The sequence below is a fragment of the Delphinapterus leucas genome, chromosome 2, assembly GCF_059928025.1.
Source record: "Delphinapterus leucas isolate spDelLeu-1000000601 "Yukka" chromosome 2, BTC_Dleu_Yukka2, whole genome shotgun sequence".
NCBI lineage: Eukaryota > Metazoa > Chordata > Mammalia > Artiodactyla > Monodontidae > Delphinapterus > Delphinapterus leucas.
In genome coordinates, this window is record NC_143130.1 from 11,243,526 (window position 1) to 11,256,803 (window position 13,278).

Sequence of the window (13,278 nt, forward strand, 5' to 3'; positions counted from 1 at the left end):
CATGCAAAAAGGGACCACACTCACCACAACTTCCGGACAACCTTTTCCTCCTCGTGCAGGTACTTCTGCCTCTCCTGTTCCACCAGGACCCGCTGTCGCTGCACAGGGTCCTCCAGTCTCTTCAACGTTTCAATCACTTTGCTGTTGATTTCCTGCTCAGCCTTCCTCATCAGCGCCCTCAGCAGCTCCTGGTTCTGCAGCTGTTGGACAAAAGAAACCACCCTCCGTTGGCTCTGAGGGCTGCCACGGGGCTGCCGGGGTGCCTGACAGGCTCCAGGCGCGGGTTTGGATAAACATCCCCACAGTTGAATCTCTCTTTATTTCAGTGAGAGAGGGAAGGGAGCACAGACCGTATATAATCTTGCAGCTTCAGCCAACGTCCAAGTTTTAGCAGTCAACTGACAACCAGACCTCCACGTCCCTGTCTGCCAAAAAAAATAGGGTCCTTTCTATACGCTGGTAGTGCATCCTGGTAATGGGTGTAAAGTCTCACTGACATGTTTTCCTAGGGAGAGCCAAGAGTACCAGCTGTGGAGCCAAGCTGACTTTGGAGCAAACCCTACACCCTCTCCCGGATGCACTGAGAGACTTTGGGCACATTCCTTATCTCTAAGGATGGGGATTCACTTCTTTTGCCAGGGCTATTCTGAAAATTAAATGAGATACTGTTTGGTACAGAAAGGTACTCAACGAAAGTTGATTAGAGTGTGGACTATTTCAGCGTATCAGTTAAAAGAGAATCTGTATCCCTCTTGTTAATGGGTCCATGGACCAAATGCCCTGTAATCACAGACCATCAAAACACAGTACTTGAGGATGTGGCAGAGGGAAGGACTGGGGGTTTGGGATTAGTAGATGTAAACTATTCAATATTATATACAGGATGGATAAACAACAAGGTCCTACTGTCGAGCACAGGGAACTATATTCAATATCCTGTGATAAATCATAATGGAAAAGAATTTATTAAAAAAAGAATGTGTGTGTGTGTATAACTGAGTCGCTTTGCTGTACAGCAGAGATGGGCACAACACTTTAAATCAACTATACTTCAATAAAAAAATAAAATAAAAAACTCCCAAAACACAGAACTTGATGTTGACGGTGGCAATGATCATTTCCAGACGAGCCCAAGGCTCTTGGCAATTAACTAATTTCCCTGGATTATACGTAGCTCGCTTGCATACATAAGACCACAATTTCCATATAATTTTCCATGTAGTTTCCAGAGCACTCTTGTTTCTCACCCCAGACTATAGGATGTGTGAGTTTGAATCCACGCTTCACAACAATCTAGCCAAACACTTGAGTCCTGTTTCCAACAAGGCGTTAAGTGCTTTCCTGGGGCAGGACAATTTTCTGACAGCACATGCATCAAGTGAGTTCATTCAATCAGCCTCAAAACCAGTAATTATATTATACCTATTATATTATCTAAAGTTCCCCTGAAATTTCAATTAGCTGTTATTGTTTTCTTCATTATCTGGTTTCGTGCACTGTGTATCACCTCATAGGGATAATGATGCCTCTGTCAACTGTCCATCATCTGTGCAAACAGAGCGGAAATACCATCTGACCGTGTTTCCTACTACCCACTTGAAACCTCATCATGGCTTCCATTTTCTCTGAATAAAATAAAACGTTTCAACACGAACCACTCAAGCAAAACCACCATCATGTTCGAACATCAACATGGCACCACGATCAAGTGGCCATCCAGAGAGACACTGCCTGGGTTCATTTCCGAGTTTTCCCACTTAGTGGAAAATTAGTGTGATTATGTTACAGTAAGTCCCCTACACACAAATCTTCAAGTTGTGAACTTTCAAAGATGCGGACGTGCCCCTGTATGCCAACTGTTGTACTGGACCACTGCACTTTTCAGGGTACTGTACTGTAAGATTAATGTTTTCTTTGAAAAAAAAAATGTTTTCTTTGGGCTTCCCTGGTGGCGCAGTGGTTGAGAGTCCGCCTGCCGATGCAGGGGACGCGGGTTCGGGCCCCAGTCCGGGAAGATCCCACATGCCGCTGATTGGCTGGGCCCGTGAGCCATGGCCGCTGAGCCTGCGCGTCCGGAGCCTGTGCTCCGCAACGGGAGAGGCCACAGCAGTGAGAGGCCCACGTACCGCAAAAAAAAAAAAAATTTATTTTTAAAAAATTTTTGTTTTTAATGTATTATTTGTGTGAAATGTATTATAAACCTATTATAGTACAGTATTATATAGCCGATTGTGTTAGTTGGGTACCTAGGCTAACTTTCTTGGACTTACAAACAAACTGGACTTATGAACGCACTCTTGGAACGAAATGCGTTCGTATGTATTAATCTCCCTGTGTCTCTCCAAAACAGAAAAAGGGATAGTAATAGTTCCTATCTCACAGACTGGTAATGGAGCTTCGAGAGGCAATAAAGTGCTTGCAGTCATGCCCGGCACAAACTGAGCTCTCGGTGCAGATGACCTGTTGTTATCAGGGGGCATCACCCTGGGGGCGGGACCTGCTGGTCTGTCTGGGAGGGAAGCAAATAAAAATGTGCTGCCCTTGGGTTACCTCCTCTGTATGACTCATGATCGTGGTCTCACACTGTTCTTGCTAGTAATATCTTTTTATTAAGGTCTTAAAGACAGTCTACTGCTGAAAGGCAACACGTTTGGAGACGATGCACAGACGGCGACTTCCCCGCATGCTCTCTGCAGCTACAGCTCTGCCCACAAGGTGTCGGGCAGGCGGGCACTTTCCCACATCGCCAGCCTCCTTGCACCACGTGCAGCTGGCACTGTCTCTGCTCTAGCCACAGGACCATCCTTTCAGTTCTTCTGATTGCCCAACCTCCTTTCTGCCACGAGGACTTTGCATGTGCTACTCCCTCTACCTGGTTAATTTCTGCTCTCCACAGAGTCTCCAGGACACACGTGCCTGGCACGTGGCCGGCATTCGATAAATATCTGTTGAATGCGTGAACTGAGTTAAGCAATAATGTTGGTAATAACAGACAGTGGAGTATCCAAAGTTCCTTCCCGGATGGTAGAGACGTGGGGTGACCCATGGGCTCAGCTACGCCTCGAGCTCAGTGCGCATGCCCTGGCTTGCTCTGACTGCAGTTGTTAAACACACACAGTAACATCAGCTGTTATCAAAATGGTACGCTCAAGTTCAATGCCATGTGTCTGGTCCCACAGACCTATCTCCTTTGGGGGTTGAGGGTGAATGGTAATGGATACGTAAGGCACAAATAAGAAGACAATTAAATGTGTCCAAAAAGGACTGATGCGAGGTCCATCCCTGAAAGATTCTAACCGGTCTGAGATGCAGCCTTGGCACTGAGAATTTTTTAAACCCCTTAGATGATTCGGATGTGCCGCCAAGGGTGAGCGCTGTGGTCTAGGAGGAGGGCTCAGGAATGGATAGATGATGTCACTGTGCCGCACGGCCCTCTACACCTAACCCTCCCGCCCAAGTCTCACAGACGAGCTCCAATGCAGTTACGGTCCAATCAGCAGTGGATACTGACAGTGGCTATGAAGCCAGAAATTATTGCTAGAATATTTCAAATTCTTAAAATTTGAAAGATGGGAGAAGTGAGGCCCTGAGAAGTTAGGATACTTGTTAAGAGTCACTCAGCAGTTGTAGGGGGGGCAGAATCAGCATGAGAACTGGGTCTTTCAAATTCAACCCAGTAATTTTCCAATCGCCATCTGCTAGACACATTACGACATAGCAATGTCTGCTTTATTCCCAGCCACAAGCAGTTTCTGGCACACAGTAGGTTCCCAACACATATTTGAGGTATGAATGACAATACAGTTGACCCTTGAACAACGCAGGCGTGGGGTGCCTACCCTCCACGCAATCAACAATCCGGGTGTAACTTCATAGCCCACCCTCCATAGTCACGCTTCTGCATCCGCAGGTCCAATCAACTGCGGATCATATGTATAACATTTCTGAGATGTCCACAGCCATATCAGAAGAACACAACTGCATGTAATATTCAAATTATTCAACTGGTAACAGGGTCAGATCACACTCACATTATTCCACTCAAAGCGGAGGCAAGGAGAGGCTTGCCTCGAGTTCCAGGCTGTATGATTTTCCTTCCCAGAAAGAGGGGCTTCCTGGAGCCAGCTAGAGAGAGACTAAACAGGGAATTCCCATAGCACACTGGCTGGCACATGGGCAACAATGAGTTAATCATGAAGGAATAAAGACGTACACAGGTTCTCTTGCCACTGTCCCCCGGTCCCCTGCCCTCCCTGCCTGGAGTCCTTACCACTGTCTCTAAGACTTCCAGCATGCGTAAAACGCAGTGCTGAAGTGTGCCAACATCTCTCACTAAATGCTTCAGATAAACTAGTCACCAGCACTTTAAAACATGACATTTAGGGCTTCCCTTGTGGCGCAGTGGTTGAGAGTCCGCCTGCCGACGCAGGGGACACGGGTTCGTGCCCCAGTCTGGGAAGATCCCCCATGCCGCGAAGCGGCTGGGCCCGTGAGCCATGGCCACTGAGCCTGCGCGTCTGGAGCCTGTGCTCCGCAACGGGAGAGGCCACAGCAGTGAGAGGCCCGTGTACCGCAAAAAAAAAAAAAATAAAGTAAATAAAAAAACAAACCAAAAAAACCATGACGATTAGTTTTGCTTAGCAGGGATTCTAAATTCCAGTTAATAAAACTCTATTTAAGGTATAGTTTACAAACTAGAAAATACACCCATTTTAAGTGCACAGGTCAATGAGTTTTGCCAAATGTATACACTGATGGAAGCACCACTAAAAAGGGAGACAACATTTGTTCTCACCCTAGGAAATTCCTTCATGACACTCTGCACGCAGTCTCCTAACCCCCAGCTCAAGGAAACCACCGATATGCGTTTTGTCCCTCTAGCTTAGTTTTTCCTGTTCTAGAATGTCATACAAATGGAATTGCACACTATGAAATGTTTTGTGTCTGGCTTCTTTCCCTCAGGATATTGTTCTTGAGATCCAGCCATGCTGTTGAGAGTTTTAGTAGTTCATTATTTTTCATGCTGAGTGGCATTCTATTGTATGCATTTAGTATGTTGCATGTACTAACATTTTAATGTTTTTACATATTGACTTGATTCTGGTGATCTTGTTTATATTCACTTATTTCTGGAAGCATCTTTTTTTAAAATTTATTTTTGGCTGTGTTGGGTCTTCATTCCTGCACGTGGGCTTTCTCTAGTTGTGGCGAGCAGGGGCTACTCTTCATTGCTTCTGCACGTGGGCTTCTCATTGCGGTGGCTTTTCTTGTTGTGGAGCACAGGCTCTAGGCATGCAGGCTTCAGTAGTTGTGGCACGTGGGCTCAGTAGTTGTGGCTCGCAGGCTCTAGAGCACAGGCTCAGTAATTGTGGCGCACGGGCTTGGTTGCTCCGCAGCATGTGGGATCTTCCCGGACCAGGGCTTGAACCCGTGTCCCCTGCATTGGCAGGCGGATTCTTAACCACTGCACCACCAGGGAAGGCCCTGGAAGGTTTTTTTTTGGTTTTTGCGGTACACGGGCCTCTCACTGCTGTGGCCTCTCCTGTTGCGGAGCACAGGCTCCGGACGCGCAGGCTCAGCGGCCACGGCTCACGGGCCCAGCTGCTCTGCGGCATGTGGGATCTTCCCGGACCGGGGCATGAACCCGCATCCCCTGCATTGGCAGGTGGACTCTCAACCACTGCGCCACCAGGGAAGCCCTCTTTTTGATTTGATATTACACAATCATGATTGTGATTTGCGAGTAATGCCAATTATAGTTTTAACTTTCCCATCCACATGCCTATTTTTTCTTTTTCCAGCCCTACTGCACTTGCTAGGATATTCAGTACAGAGTTAAACAGAAATGAGAGGAGGCTTCTCTGGCCTTGGTCCCGATTTTATGGAGAATGTGATAGTGTTTCACCACTAACTATAATGTTTTCTGTAGGATTTTCAGACATCCTTTATCAGGTTAAGAGAGTTTCCTTCTACCCCAAGAGCGCTGAGTGCTTTTAGCATTGGTATCGAATACTGTCACGTTTTCCCCTGCACTTACTGAAATGATATGATTGTCTTCTTTATTCTGCTAAAAGGTCAAATACATTGACTCATTTTTTTTCATATTAAAACAACCTTGGACTCCTGGGGTAAAATCCAGGATAATGTATTACCCTTTTTATATATTGCTGGATTCACTTGGTCCTACTTTGTTAAGGATTTGTTACATATAGTTTCATGAGGCATATTGGTCTGTGGTTTTCTTTTCTTATAATATCTTTGACTGGTTTTGCTCTTAGTGTAATTCTGCCTTTGTAAAATGAGTTGGGAAGCGTCCTCTATTTTCTGAAGGAGTTTTTTACTTTCAGTACTTTAAGGATGTGACGCCATTGTTTTTTGACTTAGCTTTTGTCTCTGAGAAGTCAGGGTTCTCATTTACGTTTCCCTGTAGGTAATGTGTCCTCCACCTCTCCCCGGCTGCTTTTAAGATGTATCTCTTTATTCTTGGTTTTTAGCAATTTGCTTTTGCTTTTGCTTTGGTTACATTTGTGCTTATCCTTTTAGGAGCTTATTAAGTTTTTTGGTCTGTAGATTTACAGCTTTCATCAAATTTGGAAAAATTTCAGCCATTGTTTCTTCTAGTAATTTTCTCTTCCCCCTTGACCACTTAATATTGTCCCAAGAACCATTAAGTTTCAGTTCATTTTCTTCAGACTTTTTCTTCTCTATCCTTCAGTTTGGACATTTCCATTGCTATCTTTTCAAGCTGACTGATATTTCGTTTCAGCAGTGACTAATCTTCTATTAAGTCTGTTGAGATATTGTGTTTTTCAGCTCTTGAAAGTTTTACTTAGAGTTTTAAAATATCTTCTATTTTTTTGGGTCTCATTGTGTTCATGTTTTTCTTTGAATCCTTGAGAATGATTATCATAGCTGTTTTAAAGTCCTTGCTGATGACCTCATTATCCCTGTCATTTCTGATTGGTTTCCACTGACCGATTTTTCTTAAGCTTATGGGTCACATTTCTCAGCATCATCACCTGTCTAGTAACTTTTGATTGAATGCTGGACACGGAGTTCTGGGTTTTGTTGTTTTCCTTTACAGATGTTAGACTTCCTTTGGCAGACAGTTTAGCTCCTTGTGGACCGTTTTTGTTCTTTAGAAGCTTGTGTTTAAGCTTTGTCAGGGTGAATCTAGGGTAGCCTTTACTCTAGGGCTAGTTTAGTCTTAAGACTGAAGCATGGCCTTTCTCTGATTGCTACTGAATGCCCCAGGTGATTAATAAAACCTCTTTGTGCCTGCTGGTTAAGACATAAACATCTCCCTGTGTGAGCTCTGGGAAATTTCTGGCGTACAGCCTCCCACTTTGTGTCTGGCTTAGTGGTCTTTCACAATACACATGCTTGGATTACTAGTAGACAACAGATCCACAGATTTACATAATTCTTTCCCACAGACCTTCCTTTTATTTGGTACTTCGCTCCACAACTTCTAGCTGCTTCAGCTCTTTACCCTCAACTCAGCTGGATGGCCAGTGCTCTGTTTGGGTTATCCCTCTCTGCGTCACAATCTAAAAAGTGTCCCCAGACAGAAAGCTGAGGAAGTTACAGGTCTCACCTCCTTCCCTTCCATTCTCCTAAGGACCACGCTCCTGTGTTGTCTGTTGTCCAATGTCTGAATAGAGTTGTTTCACACATTTACTTATTTTTCAGTGTTCTAGATGTCAACAGTAGGGAGGCAAGCACAGTTGTAGTTATCCCTTCATCTCTGGAAACTTCAGTTTATTCTGTGCTTTGACGTTTTTATAAAAATACTCAGACGGAAGTAACGCTCTTCGCTATTAAAAATTTAAGTGGACCAAACAAGTTATCCATATCAGCTTCACTGAGAAGCTAGGAAACTGCCTAAACCTAATTCCACCCACCTCAAAATGGACATGTACCTCACATACTCATCTTGATTTCTCAGGTAAAATTTAAGACCGTCGGTCTTGCCAGCAGTGTCGTTTAACTGAGCTGATTTTGCTGTCCAGCAGTGACAGTAAACAGTGGCTGTACAACAGGTCAGGAAGTTTCCTAACAGCCAGACCCCAGAATGACTCCTGACCACCCAGCTTAGCTCCCCAGGCTGTAGGGAACCAGGTATCGGATGCCTCGTCACAAGCACGTGTTATCTGGGAGGTGTTGCCCCGTCTTAGACAGCCTCTGTGTGCAGGTCTATCTAGGGCTTGATACATTGTATGGCAGCCTGATTGTCAACTCCTGTGCTAGTTCCATTGATTATTTCTGCCTGGTGGGGAGAAATAGGCCTGCTCAGCATGGGCCAGCCTCTCGAGTGCTTTTTTCAGGGACACACATTCCCGTGACCGTTATTTTGAATGTCAGAAGATAAATGAGACTCTGGCACATTTGTACGAGGCACTACCTTATGAAAAGACACCTTAAGATAAGTGTGCTGAATCATATCATTTCAAGTACAATGGCTCTGTGTCCTGCTATGTTTCTTTTTTATGTTGATGTCTTACCTCTTCCCTCTCTTGGGAACACACAGTAAATTCTCAGTAGTCTTAAAAATGGAACACCAAGTTCAGAATAATCTAATTTTCAGTTTGTCGGGAAGCACAAGGAAGAGATAAGGGACAAAGAAAAAAATTGTGGGAACTGGAGAAGGAGGCCAAGTCTCATCTGCCCCCCCCCCCCCGAGGAACTTGAACCCGCTCTTCCAGAAATTTCTCTCTCCCCTCAAGCCCACAAAGGGGGGCAGAACTGCAGCCACTTCTGTGGATACTGGACGACCTTAGTAAAACCCAAGTATTGTGGCATTTTGGAAAAAAGATGTAGCTCATCACTTTTTTTTTTTCTCTATCATACCAGAAAAGGTAATAGACAATCATCTTTTGAAGGGCACATACATTAGGTGCCAGACCTTCCCCTGTCTCTTTTTCCGTTGTTGCCAGCTAACTGCAGGTGCAGCCCTTACCTGGGAGTGGGACCATCACAATATAAAAGTTCCATATAGCTCTTATCGTTTATGACCAAGCAGAGAATACGTCTGATTAGCCACTGGGAATGAGGCGCATTGTTTAGAATCAGGGCTTTGAAGTCACTGGGTGTGTTTTTCATGCTTACAGGGTGTTTCTGCCTCGCCCCTTGTGATAGCTGGCTGAGATCTCAATTTCCAAAAGGCATCTCAATGGACTGAGAGTTCATAATATCTGAGAGCAGTAGTTCTCACCCTGGAACGTTCTAGAACCACCAGTGCTTGGCCTTTGATCCATACCAATGAAGTCAGACTCTGGCAGGGGTGTTTGGGTATCAATATTTCTGTGAAAGGCCTCAGGTGATTCTAATGCGTAGCCAGGATTAAGAACCGTCCTCTGAGACTGGTAACTCACGCGAGACTGGTGAGCAGAAAGACGGGAGCGAAGTTTTCATGTTTTTTTGGATCATTTTCTGAGGCTCCTTCACCTCCCTCAACATTCTTTTTGTCCTATTTAAATCTATATGCCCCACAGTGCCTGCATCAAATTTCTGCTTTGGAGAATAATCCATCAGTTCTGCAAATGAAATGCTCAAATAGACTATGCTTGACAGTCTAGGATTTTCCCATTGATTTAATTATCTAATTACTGGAGCCGGCTGCCAAGCACAAACAGATTTCATTCATTTTCACTATTTTATAACACAGTTCAAAGAACATTTGAATTTCTAATTCAATTTTTGTTCTTTTGAGACTGTTCTAGAGTTTCGGAGCTCTCTAATCATAGCTCCATTATTGGGCTTATAATCATTTTGGGGGGCTGCACTTTACTTTTGGTGTATAATACATGTACTGAGGGGGGATTGGTGCTGAGATAGCTTAATTATTCTAAACTGGTTTTGTCTCAAATAGACTCCCCTTAAAGCTGATGGGGGCACGGAGGATGCCAAGACCGAGGTAGAAATAAGAGCATCCAGGTTAGGAAACAAAGTGCTTCTCTTTCCCCACGTGCCTGTGCTTTAGAACTGTACCAACGTCTCAGCTCAAGAGCACACCTGCTCGGTGTCCTTTACCCAGAAACCAGGAAAGCTGAGCAGCTCTGGGGCAATAAAGAAAACTGCGCGGTTAAGATAGTGTCCCGGACTTGACTATAGAACCTCTTTGTTTGAGAAGCTGTGATTTTGCAACTGAGCCTCCCCAGTTCATGGGTTACAAGGAGCGGCAAGTTGTGGGAGAGCCCTCCCTCCTGGCCAGAGGACCAAACACTGCCGGCCACCAGCAGGGTGATGCTGCAGCCTCACACATCACGGCCTAGGTTATCAAATTCGCCACACCTCAGGGCAATTCCACCTCTGCCCCAAACCAGCAGATGCTCACTTTTGAAAGCAGTAGGAACTACCATACACACGACGCATTTAGGAATCTTTTTCTTGTGAAGGTCCAACTAGGGGTGCACAATTTCCAAATGACCAGCAGGTGGCACTAAAAGGCAGATGCAGCCCAAGACGGGGGCTTAACCTCCATAACCCCCAGGTAAGAACCTGGGAGCCCACAGACCCTCTCTGGCCTGCAGAGTACGAAATAATTGATTTTTAAATTACCTTCCAACATTTTTAGAATGAGTACAGGTATTTTATATAAAACCTCCAGATTCTCTTGAAATACCGAAACATCTAGAAACAATGGACTCTCATTCTACCAGGTCAAGAGCTGCCTGGAGCTGAGTGGCAACTGTCCTTTAGAGAGGCCAACTTGTCACTGTCCCTCATCCACTCAAGTTAACGCCAGACACTGTGGGCACTGGATTTTGGCACCCTGCACACACCCTCAGCCCAACCTGTACACTTCATTTCACTGCAAAGTGTCTTTAAAATCACAAAGCAAGGAGAAGCGAACGTAAAGGATGGGGAACGTCCCCGGTGACACGATTCAGAAGAGGATTTAAGTGAATTCGCATGGGCTGTCCAGGAGTCTGGGACGTTGCCCGAGAGGCAGAGTAGCCTTTGGAGACCTAAGCATGAGCAGCCTGGTCGGTGATGGGACCTCAAGGCAGGCTCTCAAGCTACCTTCCCCTCCTGTTTGTTCTCCAGTAGGTAGAGGGCAAGGGGAAATCATCTTCGAAGCTTTACTCAGGTTGTGGAAAATGCAGGACTCATGCATCGGCGAGTTGAAGGGAGAGAGCAGCTGTGCTCTGAAGCCCTTTCCTTCCTGGACGCACCAGCACAGGAGCCTGCAACTCACTGAGGGCACCGCAGCTGTGCGGCTGCTCCTGGCTACATGTGCCTTGTACTAACGCTTGCACTGTGAGCTTCTCGAAGTCCAGGAGGATACCTGGGGATAGTCTAAGCCAGTACTACGTGCACATTCACCAACCTGCCACCAAGGGCAGAGAGACGTGAGGCTCCTCCGTGGAGCAGACAGATGACCTCACAAAGGTCCACCCTCCCAGTTCCTTATCGCCCTGCCTCGTCAGATTTATGGGATTTGTTCACCAAGACTCGTGACACGAAGGGTCATTTTCCCTGCCCTTTGATTCCTGTGTAGTGCATATATTCCTAACAAGGGGAACGAGTAAGGAGAATATTGTGGCGCACACACACTACCCAGATAAAATGCAGATGTTTTTCTCAAGTCATCCACGATGGCTCCTTTTCCTTATGAATTCACCCTCCGGTCTGAACTCCTATTTCTAAATACATCACAGCTCCTTGCAAAACACCTGAGCTGCCCGCAGCACCTTTGCACATGCTCAGTGGGGAAGAGCAAGAGCCCAACGCTGTGAAGCAGGAAGTCGTAACTGGCTGCTAGAATGCTCCACGGGCTCTTCTGCTTTCAGCTCTCCTCCAAAAAGCACAGGCTTAATGCTTTTTTCATGTGTAAAAGCACACCCAGCTTAAAGAAGTGGCTACAGACTACCCCTGCGGTGGAAGGTTCTAGACCAAGATTATGTGTGTGGGAGAGGGGACCACTGCGGAACGGCGCCTGCACCCTGGTCCTCAGTTATCCCTAGAAAGGATGGTGGAAAGAACCCCGAGAAGGTGCCGTGGGGCCAGGGATGTGGAAGGAGGCGGATGGGAGGAGGAGGAAGCTGACTGTGGGCCATTAAGTCAGAGGACACCATCCACAGGGAACATGGTCTGTACCTGGAGCTGTCGCATCTGCTGCAGCTGGAGCCTGAGTTCGGCCACACTCCTCTTCATGTCGAGCAGGCTCATGTGGGCGGCGGAGGTGCCAGCAGGCGGGAGCTGGCTGGGTGGCCCCGAAGACTCCAGGGCGCCAAGAGGCTTCCCGCCGGAAACCTGGGGAGTTCCTAGGAGAAAAGAGCAGGAAAGTCCCTGAGAATGCCAGGAAGGAAAGTCTAAGCTTCAAGTCCCATCCCAACAGACTACTGGTAACTCTGAAAATGCCCATTTCCTTCATGATGAAAAGAATCGTAAAAAATGACACTGGTTCTCTAAAGGGCAAAAAGAGGGAATCGAATTTCAATAAATTAAGCAACGTGCATGCAATGTTATAGGGTGTAGTCTGTAGAAGTCATGTTCTAGAAGTTTGGTGCTATAGGAAGGGAGATCACAGAGCGGTATGTACAGCATGATGCCATATTAAGGAACCTAGCTGTCTGTCTATCCATGTGTCTTCTTTAAACACACGGGTTTGCACAGAAAAAAGACAGATGTACATACAACAAAGTGTTAACAGTAACTTTAGCTGGTGGTATTCTGTGAGTTTTCTATTTTTGATATCACCACTTTTTGTATTTTAAAATTTGCATAGTGAATATCTATAATTTTTTTGGCGGGGGGCTGCATCGCATGGCTTGTGGGATCTTATTTCCCAGACCAGGGATCAAACCCATGCCGCCTGCAGTGGTAGCACGGAGTCTTAACCACTAGACCACCAGGGAATTCCCTATAATTTTATAATAGAAAAAATAACTTAAAACTCTGGGCCCTAACACAGGCTGCTTACTGTCACTATTCCCTACAGGCAGATGTATCCCAAGAACACCCACTTAGTTCTGGGCAGAGATTTGGCCGATCACCAAGGGGAGACTAATAGGAACTGGGTACTCCCTTCGGGTTTCCAGCCCCAAGGAAGCAGGACCTCTGCGTATACCTCCTTTAGTGAGAAGATCAGGCATGACGCGAATATTCTTGAGGAGAAGAATCCAAAAAAAAGGCAGCAGAGAGAAACTCTTCCTCAACAGTTTTGTTGCTGCCATAAACTTCTGCTCCCTGAGTGCAACTTAAATCATCCTCACGTAGTTCCTAAGTCCATCTGGGAAGGGCCTGCTTTGACCAAGTCTGTTTTAAAAATGT

At 45.9% G+C, this 13,278-nt stretch overlaps 1 protein-coding gene across 27 annotated transcripts in view; it reads right to left on the reverse strand.

Moving 5' to 3' along the window:
* The window catches only part of KIAA1217 (KIAA1217 ortholog), a 324,087-nt gene that overhangs the window by 32,351 nt on the left and 278,458 nt on the right, over nucleotides 1-13,278 (reverse strand). For all 27 annotated transcript variants that reach the window (XM_089906415.1, XM_022580504.3, XM_022580507.3 and 24 more), the window contains 2 exons: nucleotides 12,103-12,269; nucleotides 25-200 (listed from right to left, as the gene is read on the reverse strand). In XM_089906415.1, coding sequence (XP_089762541.1) covers nucleotides 25-200; nucleotides 12,103-12,269 — 343 coding nt within the window. The remainder of the gene's footprint in view (nucleotides 1-24; nucleotides 201-12,102; nucleotides 12,270-13,278) is intronic.